Source organism: Leptopilina boulardi, unplaced genomic scaffold (genome assembly GCF_019393585.1).
Source record: "Leptopilina boulardi isolate dan_hultmark-lab unplaced genomic scaffold, ZJU_Lbou_2.1 LbouV2_199, whole genome shotgun sequence".
NCBI classification, from domain to species: Eukaryota; Metazoa; Arthropoda; class Insecta; order Hymenoptera; family Figitidae; genus Leptopilina; species Leptopilina boulardi.
The window spans coordinates 179,430-199,306 of NW_026137750.1; the positions used below are offsets into that span (position 1 = coordinate 179,430).

The following is a 19,877-nucleotide window of genomic DNA, read 5'->3' on the forward strand; positions in this document are numbered from 1 at the left end:
TATTTGAGCTCTGTACTGAACAATTGCAAGTTTCGTTAGTTAGAAAACAGAATTTTGAAAGCGTTTATACTCTTTTTACTGGGTTGCAAAAAATCGAGTCAGTTGCCTTTTTCCAATGCATTTTGTAATTTATTGCTCAGTGATGAAAGTTAACAAATGTTATAGTCGTCTAAGTGACTCGATTTCCTGGACCAAACATAACTTTGTAAATACTTTAACAAAAAAATAAAATAAAATAAAATAGATGCAAACTTTCCTCAATATTTAATGTTTTTAACTCCTATATAATCATTTAAAAAGAAATGAGAGTTAAAAGCCTGAAAGGAAATTTCGCATTTAATCTATATATAATAATTTTGTTAAAATAAACAAAAATTATAAGAAATGGTTTATCAATAACCAATTTTATTATAAATTCTGTACGATGATCTTAAATCATCTATTTTCCTACTTCAGTTGTGTGTATATTTAAAAACAAATAAAAACTTTTAGACGTACTATTTAAGTAATTATTTTTAATATGACCATTTTTTTTTATTACTATTATTACTATAAATAATATTTTACATGACTCTCAAACCGTCAAGGAATGTTCCTTAATCCTTATAAATTTTATATTAATTACACTTAACATTATATCTTTGAAATTTAATAATAAAGAGAAAAAGTAGAAAACGTTATGATAAAAATTGAATTAAAAGAGAGATGAAAGTTGATTTCGAAATTTATTATTTACCATTCTTATTAGAATGGTCTAAATGCTTTTGCTAGTTGTCCCTTGTTTCCGGTTCCTCATCATAAGCAGCCATTATTTTTTCCATAATTTCCCAAAGTTTGTCCCTTGTTAAATCCTTACAGAAAACCTGTTAACAAAAATTATTTTAAAAAATACTACGCAATGCTGATGTGATAAAAAAAATTAGAATATTATACTTTTAAATTTATATGGTTTTTTTCCGATTTTTCAAAAAAAAAAAAGAATTTAAAATCATAATCATCTTGTCAAAGTTGTATGAAAAAAAAGTAAATTATTCTGTTTCAATTTTTTTTTAAAATAAGCATTATATATGTACGAAAATAATAGAAATGATAATAAAATATATATCTTACATTAAACCATGGCTGTTGATCGCATTCATCCATCAATGGAACGACAACACCATAAATTTGTAATGAAAGATTAATGCAAGCAATGGCAATGAGATTCGGTGGATAATCAAGTACAGATGGTGAATGATGAAAATCTTGTAACAATGACATACTAGTTTTAGCCACAGGATATTTGGACCATTCTTCCTCGCCGAACCATGCTTGCAAAGATCTTAAATAATGCAGTAAGTACTAAAAAAAAAAATTGCACAAATTCAATATTTATTTTTAAATCTTAGTTTGTAAGAAATTTATAAATTCATTTTGCTTCAGACAAAAGAGAAATTTTATTTCCCTCAGGTTAACTTACTCTATGTGGATGCTCAGGGCTAACTTGAAATTTTAACATGCGCATAATAAGAAGTTCAGCTTGAACAATTGCGTCCCTCATACTCCAATACTGATCACCAAGTTCAAGTGGTTGTGAACCTCTATGAAGAGTATTGTAAGCCACATTCATTACATCTCGAATTTTTAATGCATCGTCTTTTACCTTTCCGGCAAGATATAGACATGTTGATGCAATTAACTAAAATTAAAGAAAATTAATGTGAAGATTATATTTTAAAGATTAAAAAGTTGAGAGATAAAAAGAAAAATTTATGAATTTAAACTTAAAAACATTATATGAAAATTAAATTCACATTAAATTGATAACAATTATTAATTAGTACTAACAAATTTTAGACAATAAAAAAAATTTTCTTTAACAAAATTATAAAGTTCTAATTTATTTTATATATGATTTAAGCATTAAAAATGAAATATTGAAAATAAGCAATAAAATAGAGAATTCTAATCTTTCAATTAAAATTGAAATGAAAAATAAATTAAATTTATGTTAAATTAAAATATTTTTATAATATTGAAAATAAAATTAACAATCAAACATAACAAAATACTCACATAATTGTCATAACCATTTGCAGAAGCTTCTCTTATAAATCTATGATATAAAATTGCAGCCGTAGCTATTGTCAATGGATGAGCTTCTAATTTATACCCTGCAATATTGTTATTTGTTAAGTACAAAAAGAAAAAAAATTATCCCTAATAGTAAAAAAACAAACAAACAAATATCAAATAAAAATATTTTAAACTACCTACATTTATTAAAAATTATTTAACTAATTTTAATGCAATAAAATGCGAAGTCACATAACCTAGAAAATACATACCGCATTCAAAGATGAATCTTGAAACAGTAAAAGTATCATTTGCACCGCTATATTCGATGATAATACTTTTTTGCAGGCTATTTCTTTTCTCTCTCTGCATGGCGAGAACATCAATAACATCCTTCATTTTCGAACTACAATATATTTTATTGTTGTAAGAAAATTAAGCGGAATAAAAAAAAAGAAAACGTCAAAAATAAACAAAAGTTTAACGAAAAGTGTTGAATAAAAAAAAATCTTTCAACTGCGTGTAAAAAAAAATAAAACACGAATAGTGACCGTAAATTTGCTTTCAAAAAAAGTCAACAATTCTAAACATAAAGTTTATGTAAGTATTAAAAATAAAAAAAAAAAAACTTAAAAATGCAGCATGCCACACAGCAACATTGTGGTATACAAATTGAAAACGCGTTTTTCGTGTATATACGTGTTGTGCACAGAACTAATACCTTAACGTTTCAGCACTGTTTGGTTCGGAAGGGTTCATTTTTTTGATTTTAATTAAAAATATCGTTGATTTTAAAATTCACTTTTGATCACTATGTTTTTTTAATACATTCTTATATGTAATTTACATAGAAAATGTTTGTTTATAAATATATATATATATATATATACTAAAAAAGTTTTTAATTCATCAATATCAACACCGGTTTACACACACACGCAAATAATTAATAAACGCATCAAAACATTAAGGTGTATTTTCATAGGGTATCAACATGATTTTAATTGGTTAAAAGGTTGTCAAATACGTGACCACTTTGACCAATGAAAATCTTGTTGCATGGACAACTATTCACTGAACTCTATATATCTGGAATTATGTCAGATGTCTGACATTGATGGTCGCGAACCGAGAGAGAGGTCTGATTCTTGTATCCCTCTCCTTCTCTTGCTAAACTGCGCAAGCGTAGTACAATACGTTCCAAAAGTTTATTGTTAAAGGCCTGAGCAGAATAGAAACGTAACCGGAATCGTAATCGCAAACGCAACCGGAAGTATGAGTTAGAGAAGGGTAGACATATTGTTTGTTCTTCTTCAACTCATTATTCCGGTTGCGATTACGATTCCGGTTACGTTTCTATTCTGGGTTGGCCTTAACTGTGTTATGTCATGTTCACGTACACATACACTGAGAGACCTTTTGCACCGTAACAGACTTTCGACAGACGGCTGCGGAGCATTCTAGCGGTCAGCTATAAAACTACGTTTTTGGTCTGCAGCCGTACAATTTTTGGAGCGTAGCTGTCCAAAAAATTGACGGCCGAAAGGTTCATTTTCATTTTTGGGCAGTCACGATACAAAATTTAGAATGCAGCGCACCAAAACCTATAGTGGCGCTGCAGTCACACACGTAGTTCTGATGCGGTGCAAAAGGTCTCTCAGTGTACTGTTAAATATTTTCTAATGGACCTGTACCGACAAAGAGGGGAATACAAAAATCAGACCTCTCTCTCGGTTCGCGACTTTCAATGGCAGAAAGCATTCCATAGAGTTCCATAGAGTTTAGTGAGGGCAGGCAGGCAGCCAGAAGGTGTGAGTGTGCCCTTAACGTTTGTTTACGTTACCATGGAAATAAATTTACATTTATATATGCAATTTTTAAATATTTTTTTTTATTTCATAAATGAACAGAAAATTAAGAAATTCTATTTCTTAGATTGATTTTGGCGATTTATAAAAGAAAGAACGATTTAAGAATTTAGGAAAAGGTTTGAAAACAAATGAAAATATACAAATTCGATGGTTCAATTGTTTCAGTATAAATGAAAGTCTATCAGATTTAAATTACATATCATCGCATGTATCAAAAGCAACGTCAAGACGTGTAAAAAAAAGTTTTCTGAAACAAATACAAATGATAAGGCAATTAATGCCACCACCTAGTTTTTTATGCGATTCAAAATAAAAGATTTGCATCCGCTGATTCTCAACAAGAACGAGTTAAATTTCATCGATAATCAACTAACGAAAATAATTATTTTTCTCGAGAAAAACAAATTCTCATAGATTGTAATTCATATATAAAAATTTTTCGTAACATTTTTCCTTCGATTCAGATATGGAAAAAGAGAAAATTGTCGAACGACATTTTTATCAATGGAGAGTCTTTCTCAATGATCGGGGAGAATTATTGATTAAAGGATTACTCAATAAGTAAATAAATTTTTATTATTTAATATTGGAAAATTAAATTTTTTTTTTTTTAATTAATTTATTATTTTAGTGAAATATGGTCTCGGAGTAAACCAGTTGCAGAAATGTTGTTATCAAAACAACTTAAATCAAAATATCAACACATTTATCATCTTCATGGATGTATTATCGACGAAAAGAATGGTGATTTTTTTTATTTTTCATTTTAGTAATTCAAAAAAAAAAAAAAAAAAATGTAATTTTGAGGAAACATTTAAAAAAAATATATATTTCTTTTCAGAATTACCAAAATATATTTATCAAAAATTCTATAACGGTTTTCCTGACGATTGGCGTAACGTTCATGCAATATGGAAAAATTACATTGCTCAAGGAAGCAAAGAAAATTTTCACTGGCCAATGAACTTTAATTATATCAATGACAATAGTGAAATAACAGATAATAAACAAATGCAAAAAACAGAAAAGAAATTTCAAGAATTAAATTTTATGGAGAAATCAACACCACAACAATCATCTGATTATAATTGTGATTTTCAACACGAGAGAAATAAAAAAATTGTCGAAAATCATCGAAATAATATAAATATGAAAAAAAATCAATCAATTCAAATAAATAGAGATTCCCAACAATTTAGCGAAAAAGAAAATAAAAATTTACATGAAAATCAAAATCAATTTAATGTCACTGACAATCGTTCATATTCTGGTAATTTGTACACGGCATTAAATTATGCTCTAGAATTAAAAGATACTATTTTCCAAGATAAACTTACAATTATCACACAAAATTTATTACATGATAAATGTCCCAAACAATATGTTCAATGTGTTAGTAAAACAATTGAATATTTAAATAATATTATTTCTGTAAAAATTGACGAATTAGATGAAAGTAAATTAAAATATGATCAACCATCTAATTCAAAGAGAAAAGTCGATAGTAATGAAAAAAATGATTCCAACGAAATTAATAAAAATTTAATGAGACAAATTACAATCGATAAAATTGAACAAAGAAATAGTGAAAATAAAATTAATGAGAACTTGATGAAAAAATCAAAAATTAACAATGAGAAACCGATAAATTTAAAATTTGATAAAAATTCTGAAAACAACGAAATGAAAGAAACAAATTCAGAATGTGAAATATATGCCGGTGTGCATTCAAGTGTCAATGATGAAATTAATAAAATTTCATCAGATAATGAACATCTTTCTAAAACAAAAATCAAGGAAAATCGATGCATTAATGCTGTACAACAACAAAATTTGCCAGCAAATGATTTAAATAAACATAAATTACAACAAAAGCCAAGAATTATTAAGACAGAAATAGTAAATTTCTCTAATTTCAGAAAATCTCTTAATCATTTTTCAAGCAGTGAACAAAAAGTAAATCAATGTAGTAAAGAAACGAATTCACAAATAATTGATCAAAATTCAGAGGAGAAAATTGGAGAAAATTGGAATCAAGATTCATTTGGTTCACAGGAGAATCCAAAACTCTTAAAAAATTGGAATCCACTTGTCACATTTGGTGGGAAAAAATGTTATCTCACCTTCGAGGGAACTTTGTTAAAGTAAAATTTTTATTAATTATTATTAAATGACTATATTCATTTATCAATTAGAGATATAATAAATTATATTATTAGTTAATATTAAAATTTAGAAAACTTTTAGAACGGCTGGCCAATTAATGAAAAAGAAATTCACCACGAGTCAAGTTATAAAAAGAATTTCATCTAATGTTATCGAGACTGCAGATTATCAATTTTATAAATTAGTTGGAGAGATAAATATTAAAAAAAAAGGTAAGGAAAAAAAATAATTAGAATTTTTATTTTTTTTTAACTTATAATTTATTAATTATTAGTAATTATTTTGTTTTAGTTGTGCCTAAAGAACTTTTGCCTCAATGCAGAACCGGTTGTCCAGTAAATATTGATGAATTCTGTGCAACTTGGTTGAAACTAAAAGGAGGTAAAAATGTTTATTATTATTATTATTATTATTATTATTAATTCATTCATTTTTTTAATTTTAATTAATAAAAATATTTATTTTTTTTCTGGATCAATTATTTTATTTTAAATTAATATTTTGTAAAGGATGAATTTACAATAATTTAATTTTTTTTTCTTTAAAATCTATCTTTTTCTATTTTTTTTTCTTTTAATTTTAATTTATTTCATTTAAAAAATCATAAAATGGTAATTATAAAAATGATTTTTTTTTTCCAAAGACGATGAACGAGTTATAGCGAAAGACGGAGATACTGTTTTTAAATCAGGCAATCCTAAGGAAAAATTTGTAACTTCAATGGTTGGTAGTCCCAGTAAATGTCGGGTGAGTTTAAAAATTCTTTAAAAATTACGATTATTCAATACATACGTTTGAAAAAAAATATTTCTTAGTAAACGATCTATGATCAATTCTCTTTTTTACCTTTATTTCATTTTTTTTCTTTTTATACTGAAAGTCAAAATTTAGGTCTAAAAAAAATTATCCCAAATAAAAGTTTATTTTACAACAAAAGACAAAAGAAACATTAATTTTAGTTTTTTGTTTCTATTAATGATTAAAATATATTGTATGTACTTACAGAAATCACCGGAAAAAGTTGTAACTACTAATGAAACAGAGAAGGATGTTTTAAGTGCAGTAAATGATCGAAACGTTAAAAATAAAGTCGCGCGAAAATTAAAATTTGAGTCAGGCGAAAGCAAAGAAGAAAAAACGAAAACTATTGTACGTTGAATAATTTAATTATTGTTTTAATTTGAATAAAATAATTACTGTATTCTTTTTTTACAGAATACTCGCAGATCTCATTTGTATGCATTAAGGAAACGACGAAGAATTATATATAATGAAAATGATGATGATGATAATGATGTTAATGTTGGTGAAAATTCCCCATCTCATTTGACTCCATTAAGGAAACGACGAAGAATTATCTATACTGATGATGATAATGATGTCAATGATGGTGAAAATTTCCCTGAGAAAATTAAAAATGGAACAGAAAAACCTAAACAATTGTAAGCTTTTTTTTAAATCCTTACGTATATTCTGAAAAAAATTTAATTAATTATTTATTAATTAAAAAAATATATATATATATATATATATTAAGAAAATAAGAAATAAAAAATATTTATGTATAAAAAAAAGAAAAATTGTAATTATTTACTTATTTGTAATAGAATGTTAAAAAAATCAAAATATTTTTTGTCTATAAAAGATTATGTTAAATTAATAATAACTATACTATATTAAATTAAAAAATTTAATAAATGATAATGACATTTTATAGTAATTGAAAAGAAACATTAATATGTATAAAAAGACAAATTTGATTTATAAATAATTAGCTTTTTTTGTTTGTCACAAGACTTTAAAACAAATTATTATCGATTCCAGTTGACTCAAATCAGAAAAAAATCTAAACACAAAAATAAAACAAATTTGTCTTTAATGCAATAATCGTCTTGAAAAAAAATTAAATTAAAATGTTGATTAGTTTTTTAATCATTAATACGTATATTGAAAAATTCAGAAAAATAGTTGTTATGCATACTCAAAAATTGTATATCAAAATATTAATAAATTATTTAAATAAATAGTAATAAAATTTTCTTTAAGATTCTTATTTATTTGATTGAGGAATAAGAAGAAGGTCTATTTTTGATTTAGTCGACAATCTGAAATAAAATCTTTTTCCCCAAAGTTAAAAAGTCGAAAGTGCATTATGGCGAATATACAAACGGCGAATATCAAAAAGAGCTAAAGTTAATTTGCAAAAACATTAAATTGGACGAAAAGTATTTTTGACGAAAAAAAGGAGCTTCTACAACAACTTGCATCGGTACTTGTATCTGTACTTGCTTTGCATTTGCTACTGCATGTGTGCATCAATTTTCAGATATCGAAAATAAATTAATTAATGAATTACTAATTAATTAAATGTAATTAATTAGTAATCCTATTATACATTAAATTAATTAATTAATTACTATTACTAATTAATAACATTTAATTAATTAGTAATTCATTAATTAATTTTATATTCTATATCTGGTAATTGATGTGCGCGCTCACATATAAGATCAAATGCAAAGCAAGTGCAGATACAAGTAATGATGCAAGTTGTTGTAGAAGTTCCTTCAACACAACCTAATGTTCATTTAAAAGAATTGTATTATAATCGAATTTTGATTTGTCATATTATGAAATTGGACGAATTTGTATTTAGGCGAATTGTAAAATAATCGAAAGATAAAATAGCTAAACAAGCACTCAGAAACCAGAAGTCATGGTTTCTGAGTGCTCGCATTTTCTGGTTAGACACTTAAAACTAAAAGTACATTTTTCACTGCTTCTCTGAAGGTATTTCTACCAAGTTTTCACCTCAGAAAGGCAGACAAAAATTGTGTACAAGTTATATCTAAGAAAACAAGAAAGCAGGAATATTTTCTTCTAGTTATCATGGAAATATGTTTGTACAAAGTAAAATTATAATTTCACTGGTTCTCTGATGGTATTTCTACGGGGGTTTTATCTCAGAAAGGAACACAAAAATTGTGTACAAGTACTATCTAAGAGAACAAGAAAGCAGTTAAAAAATCAAAAATTCACATTTTGGCTATAAAATTTTGTGGTTATTTAAATTAAAGTTTAAAAATAAAATAACTGTTTTCCTTGTATTGAAACGAATCGATATAATTGTAAATAATTATAAATTGTATGTTAATCAATATTAACTTTTAGAAATTTCAACTAAAATGTGAATTATTGATTTTTTAACATCCATCAATTCTTTAAATTTAACTCAAATCTATAGGTACTCAAATGTATATATTATTTTATTATTTCTGTATGTTGATTTCAATGTTAATACTTTCTCCACGAGGAAGCAAATTTTTTTGCTGATCGTAAAGAGAAAGCAAAATGTTCATTTAATGAACATCTGAATTTACAACTTGTCAAAACGTCTGTCTAAGAAAAATTGAACTTTTTTTAAAACTTTTTTATAATTGTGGTAGACTTTTTGGTGGTTATACAGGTCTTCCTCTACTCAGATCTAGGTGTCAATTTTTTTCTACATTTTTGGGTGTATTATCTGCAACAATTTAAAAAAAATCATCTGCCTAACAAAAATTGATTTTTTTGCGAACATTTTTATGGTTATAGTATATTTTTCACTGCTTCTCTGAGGATACTTTCACCGGGTTTTCACCTCAGAAACGCAGACAAAAATAGTGTACAAGTTATGTCTAAGAGAAGAAGAAAGCAGGAATATCTTCTTCTAGTTATCATGGAAATATGTTTGTACAAACTAAAAGTACATATTTCACTGCTTCTCTGAGGGTATTTCTACCGGGTTTTCACCTCAGAAAGGCACACAAAAATGGTGTGAAAGTTATATCTAAGAGAACAAGAAAACAAGAATATTTTCTTCTAGTTATCATGAAAATATTTTTGTACCAACTAAAAGTACATTTCTCACTGCTTCTCTGAGGGTATTTCTAACGGGTTTTCACTTCAGAAAAGGAGAAAAAATTGTAAAATTTTAATGGAAAAAAATAACGAATGAAAAAAAGGATACAAATATTAATATAATGAACTTTTCTCTTAGGCGGAATATTAATTCCCTGTCATTAACGTTTAGACGATCAAATAAAAAACAATCTTCAGTATTTATAACATCTTCTAACTAGCTCTATTTAATATATCTGCTTCCTTTATCTTTTCGATTTCGATGTTGACATAACTTTCAACATGTGCATCCTCAATCCTTGAAATACTCGTTGATAAAATTTAGTATTAGTCACCTGTTTTGACATATTTGATTAGTTGTGCTGCATTATTGTAGAAATAACTTCAGATCAAATTTTTGTTTTTTTTTCTTCAAGAACCTGAAAAAATGTAAGAAATATTACAAACTAAATAACCAATCAATTACTTTATGTCGTTTTGAAAGAAAAAGCTTTGTCAAAGCGAAAGTATATTTTTCACTGCTTCTCTAGGGGTATTTCTACCGATTTTTCAACTCAGAAAGGCAGACAAAAATGGTGTACAAGTTATATCTAAGAGAAAATGAAAGCAAGAATATTTTCTTCTAGTTATCATGGAAATATTTTTGTACAAACAAAAAATACATTCTTCACTGCTTCTCTGTGGGTATTTCTACCGATTTTTCACCTCAGAAAGGCAGACAAAAATGGAGTACAAGTTATATCTAAGAAAACAATAAAGCAGGAATATTTTCTTCTAGTTATCATGGAAATATGTTTGTTCAATCTAAAAGTACATTTTTCTCTGCTTTTCTGTGGGTATTTCTACCGAATTTTCACCTCAGAAAGGCAGACAAAAATGGAGTACAAGTTATATCTAAGAAAACAATAAAGCAGGAATATTTTCTTCTAGTTATCGTGGAAATCTATTTGTACAAACTAAAAGTACATTTTTCACTGCTTCTCTGAAGGTATTTCTACCGGGTTTTCACCTCAGAAAGGCAGACAAAAATTGTGTACAAGTTAAATCTAAGAAAACAATAAAGAAAGAATATTTTCTTCTAGTTATCGTGGAAATATGTTTGTACAAACTAAAAGTACATTATTCACTGCTTCTCTGTGGGTATTTCTACCGGGTTTTCACAACAGAAAGGCAGACAAAAGTGGTATAAAAGTTATATCTAAAAAAACAAGAAAGCAAGAATATTTTCTTCTAGTTATCATGGAAATATGTTTGTACAAATTAAAGTACATTTTTCACTTCTTCTTTGAGGGTATTTCTCCCGGGTTTTCACCTCAGAAAGGCAGACAAAAATTGTGTTCAAGTTACATTTAAGAGAACAAGAAAGAAGGAATATTTTCTTCTAGTTATTGTGGAAATATGTTTGTACAAACTAAAAGTACATTTTTCACTGCTTCTTTGAGGGTATTTCTACCGGGTTTTCACCTCAGAAAGGCAGACAAAAATGGTGTACAAGTTAGATCAAAGAAAACAAGAAGGCAGGAATATTTGCTTCTAGTTATCGTGGAAATATGTTTATACAATCAAAAAGAACATTTTTCACTGCTTCTCTGTGGGTATTTCTACCGATTTTTCACCTCAGAAAGGCAGACAAAAATGGTGTACAAGTTAAATATAAAAAAAACAAGAAAGCAGGAATATTTTCTTCTAGTTATTACGGAAATCTATTTGTACAAACTAAAAGTACATTTTTCACTGCTTCTCTGAGGGTATTTCTACCGGGTTTTCTCCTCAGAAACGCAGACAAAAATGGTGTGAAAGTTCTATCTAAGAGAACAAGAAAGCAAGAATATTTTCTTCTAGTTATCATGGAAATATGTTTGTACAAACTAAAAGTACATTTTTCACTGCTTCTCTGTGTGTATTTCGACCGGATTTTCACCTCAGAAAGGCAGACAAAAATGGTGTACAAGTTATATCTAAGAAAACAAGAAAGCAGGAATATTTTCTTCTAGTTATCATGGAAATCTATTTGTACAAACTAAAAGTACATTTTTCACTGCTTCTCTAAGGGTATTTCTACCAGGTTTTCACCTCAGAAAGGCAGACAAAAATGGTGTACAAGTTAAATATAAAAAAAACAAGAAAGAAGGAATATTTTCTTCTAGTTATCATGGAAATCTATTTGTACAAACTAAAAGTACATTTTTCACTGCTTCTCTAAGGGTATTTCTACCAGGTTTTCACCTCAGAAAGGCAGACAAAAATGGTGTACAAGTTAAATATAAAAAAAACAAGAAAGCAGGAATATTTTCTTCTAGTTATCATGGAAATATGTTTGTACAAACTAAAAGTACATTTTTCACAGCTTCTCTGAGAATATTTCTACCGGGTTTTTACAACAGAAAGGCAGACAAAAATGGTGTACAAGTTATATCTAATAAAACAAGAAAGCAGGAATATTTTCTTCTAGTTATCATGGAAATATGTTTGTAAAAACTAAAAGTACATTTTTCACTGCTTCTCTGTGGGTATTTCTACCGGGTTTTCACCTCAGAAAGGCAGACAAAAATTGTGTTCAAGTTATATTTAAGAGAACAAAAAAGAAGGAATATTTTTTTCTAGTTAGCAAGGAAATATGTTTGTATAAACTCAAAGTACATTTTTCACGACTTCTCTGAGGGTATTTCTATCGGGGTTTCACAACAGAAAGGCAGACAAAAATAGTGTACAAGTTATATCTAAGAAAACAAGAAAGCAGGAATATTTTCTTCTAGTTATCATGGAAATATGTTTGTAAAAACTAAAAGTACATTTTTCACTGCTTCTCTGTGGGTATTTCTCCCGGGTTTTCACCTCAGAAAGGCAGACAAAAATTGTGTTCAAGTTACATTTAAGAGAACAAGAAAGAAGGAATATTTTCTTCTAGTTATTGTGGAAATATGTTTGTACAAACTAAAAGTACATTTTTCACTGCTTCTTTGAGGGTATTTCTACCGGGTTTTCACCTCAGAAAGGCAGACAAAAATGGTGTACAAGTTAGATCAAAGAAAACAAGAAGGCAGGAATATTTGCTTCTAGTTATTGTGGAAATATGTTTATACAATAAAAAAGAACATTTTTCACTGCTTCTCTGTGGGTATTTCTACCGATTTTTCACCTCAGAAAGGCAGACAAAAATGGTGTACAAGTTAAATATAAAAAAAACAAGAAAGCAGGAATATTTTCTTCTAGTTATTACGGAAATCTATTTGTACAAACTAAAAGTACATTTTTCACTGCTTCTCTGAGGGTATTTCTACCGGGTTTTCTCCTCAGAAACGCAGACAAAAATGGTGTGAAAGTTCTATCTAAGAGAACAAGAAAGCAAGAATATTTTCTTCTAGTTATCATGGAAATATGTTTGTACAAACTAAAAGTACATTTTTCACTGCTTCTCTGTGTGTATTTCGACCGGATTTTCACCTCAGAAAGGCAGACAAAAATGGTGTACAAGTTATATCTAAGAAAACAAGAAAGCAGGAATATTTTCTTCTAGTTATCATGGAAATCTATTTGTACAAACTAAAAGTACATTTTTCACTGCTTCTCTAAGGGTATTTCTACCAGGTTTTCACCTCAGAAAGGCAGACAAAAATGGTGTACAAGTTAAATATAAAAAAAACAAAAAAGAAGGAATATTTTCTTCTAGTTATCATGGAAATCTATTTGTACAAACTAAAAGTACATTTTTCACTGCTTCTCTAAGGGTATTTCTACCAGGTTTTCACCTCAGAAAGGCAGACAAAAATGGTGTACAAGTTAAATATAAAAAAAACAAGAAAGCAGGAATATTTTCTTCTAGTTATTACGGAAATCTATTTGTACAAACTAAAAGTACATTTTTCACTGCTTCTCTGAGGGTATTTCTACCGGGTTTTCTCCTCAGAAACGCAGACAAAAATGGTGTGAAAGTTCTATCTAAGAGAACAAGAAAGCAAGAATATTTTCTTCTAGTTATCATGGAAATATGTTTGTACAAACTAAAAGTACATTTTTCACTGCTTCTCTGAGGGTATTTCTACCGGGTTTTCTCCTCAGAAACGCAGACAAAAATGGTGTACAAGTTATATCTAATAAAACAAGAAAGCAGGAATATTTTCTTCTAGTTATCATGGAAATATGTTTGTAAAAACTAAAAGTACATTTTTCACTGCTTCTCTGTGGGTATTTCTACCGGGTTTTCACCTCAGAAAGGCAGACAAAAATTGTGTTCAAGTTACATTTAAGAGAACAAGAAAGAAGGAATATTTTCTTCTAGTTATTGTGGAAATATGTTTGTACAAACTAAAAGTACATTTTTCACTGCTTCTTTGAGGGTATTTCTACCGGGTTTTCACCTCAGAAAGGCAGACAAAAATGGTGTACAAGTTAGATCAAAGAAAACAAGAAGGCAGGAATATTTGCTTCTAGTTATTGTGGAAATATGTTTATACAATAAAAAAGAACATTTTTCACTGCTTCTCTGTGGGTATTTCTACCGATTTTTCACCTCAGAAAGGCAGACAAAAATGGTGTACAAGTTATATCTAATAAAACAAGAAAGCAGGAATATTTTTTTCTAGTTATCAAGAAAATATGTTTGTACAAACTAAAAGCATATTTTTCACTGGTTCTCTGAGGGTATTTCTACTGGGTTTTCACCTCAGAAGGGCAGACAAAAATTGTGTTCAAGTTACATTTAAGAGTACAAGAAAGAAGGAATATTTTTTTCTAGTTAGTAAGGAAATATGTTTGTACAAACTCAAAGTACATTTTTCACTGGTTCTCTGAGGGTATTTCTCCCGGGTTTTCACCTCAGAAAGGCAGACAAAAATTGTGTTCAAGTTACATTTAAGAGAACAAGATAGAAGGAATATTTTTTTCTAGTTATCAAGAAAATATGTTTGTACAAACTAAAGCATATTTTTCACTGGTTCTCTGAGGGTATTTCTACTGGATTTTCACCTCAGAAAGGCAGACAAAAATTGTGTTCAAATTATATTTAAGAGAACAAAAAAGAAGGAATATTTTTTTCTAGTTAGCAAGGAAATATGTTTGTACAAACTCAAAGTACATTTTTCACTGGTTCTCTGAGGGTATTTCTACCGGGTTTTCACCTCAGAAAGGCAGACAAAAAATATGTTCAAGTTATATTTAAGAGAACAAAAAAGCAGGAATAATTTTTTCTAGTTATCAAGAAAATATGTTTGTACAAACTAAAAGCATATTTTTCACTGGTTCTCTGAGGGTATTTCTACCGGGTTTTCACCCCAGAAAGGCAGACAAAAATGGTGTACAAGTTAAATATAAAAAAAACAAGAAAGCAAGAATATTTTCTTCTAGTTATCATGGAAATATGTTTGTACAAACTAAAAGTACATTTTTCACAGCTTCTCTGAGAATATTTCTACCGGGTTTTTACAACAGAAAGGCAGACAAAAATGGTGTACAAGTTATATCTAAGAAAACAAGAAAGCAGGAATATTTTCTTCTAGTTAGCATGGAAATATGTTTGTACAAACTAAAAGTACATTTTTCACTGCTTCTCTGTGGGTATTTCTACCGGGTTTTCACCCCAGAAAGGCAGACAAAAATGGTGTACAAGTTAAATATAAAAAAAACAAGAAAGCAAGAATATTTTCTTCTAGTTATCATGGAAATATGTTTGTACAAATTAAATTACATTTTTCACTTCTTCTTTGAGGGTATTTCTACCGAGTTTTCACCTCAGAAAGGCAGACAAAAATTGTGTACAAGTTATATTTAAGAGAACAAAAAAGAAGGAATATTTTTTTCTAGTTAGCAAGGAAATATGTTTGTACAAACTCAAAGTACATTTTTCACTGGTTCTCTGAGGGTATTTCTACCGGGTTTTCACCTCAGAAAGGCAGACAAAAATTGTGTTCAAGTTACATTTAAGAGAACAAGAAAGAAGGAATATTTTTTTCTAGTTAGCAAGGAAATATGTTTGTACAAACTCAAAGTACATTTTTCACTGGTTCTCTGAGGGTATTTCTACCGGGTTTTCACCTCAGAAAGGCAGACAAAAATTGTGTTCAAGTTACATTTAAGAGAACAAGAAAGAAGGAATATTTTTTTCTAGTTATCAAGAAAATATGTTTGTACAAACTAAAAGCATATTTTTCACTGGTTCTCTGAGGGTATTTCTACCGGGTTTTCACCTCAGAAAGGCAGACAAAAATTGTGTTCAAGTTATATTTAAGAGAACAAAAAAGAAGGAATATTTTTTTCTAGTTAGCAAGGAAATATGTTTGTACAAACTAAAAGCACATTTTTCACTGGTTCTCTGAGGGTATTTCTACCGGGTTTTCACCTCAGAAAGGCAGACAAAAATTGTGTTCAAGTTATATTTAAGAGAACAAAAAAGCAGGAATATTTTTTCTAGTTATCAAGAAAATATGTTTGTACAAACTAAAAGCATATTTTTCACTGGTTCTCTGAGGGTATTTCTACCGGGTTTTCACCTCAGAAAGGCAGACAAAAATTGTGTTCAAGTTATATTTAAGAGAACAAAAAAGAAGGAATATTTTTTTCTAGTTAGCAAGGAAATATGTTTGTACAAACTCAAAGTACATTTTTCACTGGTTCTCTGAGGGTATTTCTACCGGGTTTTCACCTCAGAAAGGCAGACAAAAATGGTGTACAAGTTATATCTAATAAAACAAGAAAGCAGGAATATTTTCTTCTAGTTATCATGGAAATATGTTTGTACAAACTAAAAGTACATTTTTCACTGCTTCTCTGTGGGTATTTCTACCGGGTTTTCACCCCAGAAAGGCAGACAAAAATTGTGTACAAGTTAAATCTAAGAGAACAAGAAAGTAGGAATATTTTATTCCATTTATCAGAGAAATATGTTTGTACAAACTAAAAGTACATTTTTCACTGGTTCTCTGAGGGTATTTCTACCGGGTTTTCACCTCAGAAAGGCAGACAAAAATTGTGTACAAGTTATATCTAAGAGAACAAGAAAGCAGGAATATTTTTTTCTAGTTAGTCAAGGAAATATGTTTGTACAAACTAAAAGTACATTTTTCACTGGTTCTCTGAGGGTATTTCTACCGGGTTTTCACCTCAGAAAGGCAGACAAAAATTGTGTTCAAGTTATATCTAAGAGAACAAAAAAGCAGGAATATTTTTTTCTAGTTATCAAGAAAATATGTTTGTACAAACTAAAAGCATATTTTTCACTGGTTCTCTGAGGGTATTTCTACCGGGTTTTCACCTCAGAAAGGCAGACAAAAATTGTGTTCAAGTTATATCTAAGAGAACAAAAAAGCAGGAATATTTTTTTCTAGTTATCAAGGAAATATGTTTGTACAAACTAAAAGTACATTTTTCACTGGTTCTCTGAGGGTATTTCTACCGGGTTTTCACCTCAGAAAGGCAGACAAAAATTGTGTTCAAGTTATATCTAAGAGAACAAAAAAGCAGGAATATTTTTTTCTAGTTATCAAGAAAATATGTTTGTACAAACTAAAAGCATATTTTTCACTGGTTCTCTGAGGGTATTTCTACCGGGTTTTCACCTCAGAAAGGCAGACAAAAATTGTGTACAAGTTATATCTAAGAGAACAAAAAAGCAGGAATATTTTTTTCTAGTTATCAAGGAAATATGTTTGTACAAACTAAAAGTACATTTTTCACTGGTTCTCTGAGGGTATTTCTACCGGGTTTTCACCTCAGAAAGGCAGACAAAAATTGTGTTCAAGTTATATCTAAGAGAACAAAAAAGCAGGAATATTTTTTTCTAGTTATCAAGAAAATATGTTTGTACAAACTAAAAGCATATTTTTCACTGGTTCTCTGAGGGTATTTCTACCGGGTTTTCACCTCAGAAAGGCAGACAAAAATTGTGTTCAAGTTATATTTAAGAGAACAAAAAAGAAGGAATATTTTTTTCTAGTTAGCAAGGAAATATGTTTGTACAAACTCAAAGTACATTTTTCACTGGTTCTCTGAGGGTATTTCTACCGGGTTTTCACCTCAGAAAGGCAGACAAAAATTGTGTTCAAGTTATATCTAAGAGAACAAAAAAGCAGGAATATTTTTTTCTAGTTATCAAGAAAATATGTTTGTACAAACTAAAAGCATATTTTTCACTGGTTCTCTGAGGGTATTTCTACCGGGTTTTCACCTCAGAAAGGCAGACAAAAATTGTGTTCAAGTTATATCTAAGAGAACAAAAAAGCAGGAATATTTTTTTCTAGTTATCAAGAAAATATGTTTGTACAAACTAAAAGCATATTTTTCACTGGTTCTCTGAGGGTATTTCTACCGGGTTTTCACCTCAGAAAGGCAGACAAAAATTGTGTTCAAGTTATATCTAAGAGAACAAAAAAGCAGGAATATTTTTTTCTAGTTATCAAGAAAATATGTTTGTACAAACTAAAAGCATATTTTTCACTGGTTCTCTGAGGGTATTTCTACCGGGTTTTCACCTCAGAAAGGCAGACAAAAATTGTGTTCAAGTTATATCTAAGAGAACAAAAAAGCAGGAATATTTTTTTCTAGTTAGCAAGGAAATATGTTTGTACAAACTAAAAGTACATTTTTCACTGGTTCTCTGAGGGTATTTCTACCGGGTTTTCACCTCAGAAAGGCAGACAAAAATTGTGTTCAAGTTATATCTAAGAGAACAAAAAAGCAGGAATATTTTTTTCTAGTTATCAAGGAAATATGTTTGTACAAACTAAAAGTACATTTTTCACTGGTTCTCTGAGGGTATTTCTACCGGGTTTTCACCTCAGAAAGGCAGACAAAAATTGTGTTCAAGTTATATCTAAGAGAACAAAAAAGCAGGAATATTTTTTTCTAGTTATCAAGAAAATATGTTTGTACAAACTAAAAGCATATTTTTCACTGGTTCTCTGAGGGTATTTCTACCGGGTTTTCACCTCAGAAAGGCAGACAAAAATTGTGTTCAAGTTATATCTAAGAGAACAAAAAAGCAGGAATATTTTTTTCTAGTTATCAAGGAAATATGTTTGTACAAACTAAAAGTACATTTTTCACTGGTTCTCTGAGGGTATTTCTACCGGGTTTTCACCTCAGAAAGGCAGACAAAAATTGTGTTCAAGTTATATCTAAGAGAACAAAAAAGCAGGAATATTTTTTTCTAGTTAGCAAGGAAATATGTTTGTACAAACTAAAAGTACATTTTTCACTGGTTCTCTGAGGGTATTTCTACCGGGTTTTCACCTCAGAAAGGCAGACAAAAATTGTGTTCAAGTTATATCTAAGAGAACAAAAAAGCAGGAATATTTTTTTCTAGTTAGCAAGGAAATATGTTTGTACAAACTAAAAGTACATTTTTCACTGGTTCTCTGAGGGTATTTCTACCGGGTTTTCACCTCAGAAAGGCAGACAAAAATTGTGTTCAAGTTATATCTAAGAGAACAAAAAAGCAGGAATATTTTTTTCTAGTTATCAAGGAAATATGTTTGTACAAACTAAAAGTACATTTTTCACTGGTTCTCTGAGGGTATTTCTACCGGGTTTTCACCTCAGAAAGGCAGACAAAAATTGTGTTCAAGTTATATCTAAGAGAACAAAAAAGCAGGAATATTTTTTTCTAGTTATCAAGGAAATATGTTTGTACAAACTAAAAGTACATTTTTCACTGGTTCTCTGAGGGTATTTCTACCGGGTTTTCACCTCAGAAAGGCAGACAAAAATTGTGTTCAAGTTATATCTAAGAGAACAAAAAAGCAGGAATATTTTTTTCTAGTTATCAAGGAAATATGTTTGTACAAACTAAAAGTACATTTTTCACTGGTTCTCTGAGGGTATTTCTACCGGGTTTTCACCTCAGAAAGGCAGACAAAAATTGTGTACAAGTTATATCTAAGAGAACAAAAAAGC

General features: G+C 28.9%; 2 protein-coding genes across 5 annotated transcripts; one reads left to right on the forward strand and one right to left on the reverse strand.

Annotated features, from left to right (window-relative positions):
- Positions 1-509: 509 nt before the first annotated feature.
- LOC127278190 (cyclin-Q) lies at positions 510-3,006 on the reverse strand. Of its 2 annotated transcripts, none has more exons than XM_051299778.1 (6): positions 2,777-3,006; positions 2,328-2,461; positions 2,056-2,153; positions 1,460-1,678; positions 1,111-1,341; positions 510-863 (listed from the first exon to the last, which is right to left on the reverse strand). In XM_051299778.1, the coding sequence occupies exons 1-6, from the start codon at positions 2,812-2,814 to the stop codon at positions 768-770; spliced, it is 816 nt and encodes a 271-aa protein (XP_051155735.1). In that variant the 5' UTR covers positions 2,815-3,006; the 3' UTR covers positions 510-767. The 2 variants fall into 2 exon arrangements, with proteins under 2 accessions (XP_051155735.1, XP_051155736.1); XM_051299779.1 differs by having other exon boundaries at positions 2,946-2,994.
- Positions 3,007-3,569: 563 nt separating this feature from the next.
- Positions 3,570-7,672, forward strand: LOC127278209 (uncharacterized protein MAL13P1.304-like). 3 transcript variants are annotated; one of them, XM_051299804.1, is made up of 9 exons: positions 3,570-3,866; positions 3,991-4,487; positions 4,558-4,670; positions 4,768-6,070; positions 6,174-6,304; positions 6,384-6,473; positions 6,736-6,839; positions 7,098-7,241; positions 7,308-7,672. In XM_051299804.1, the coding sequence occupies exons 2-9, from the start codon at positions 4,393-4,395 to the stop codon at positions 7,536-7,538; spliced, it is 2,211 nt and encodes a 736-aa protein (XP_051155761.1). In that variant the 5' UTR covers positions 3,570-3,866; positions 3,991-4,392; the 3' UTR covers positions 7,539-7,672. The 3 variants fall into 3 exon arrangements, with proteins under 3 accessions (XP_051155761.1, XP_051155760.1, XP_051155762.1); XM_051299805.1 differs by having other exon boundaries at positions 3,848-3,866; positions 4,092-4,487; XM_051299803.1 differs by having other exon boundaries at positions 3,570-4,487.
- Positions 7,673-19,877: the final 12,205 nt, after the last annotated feature.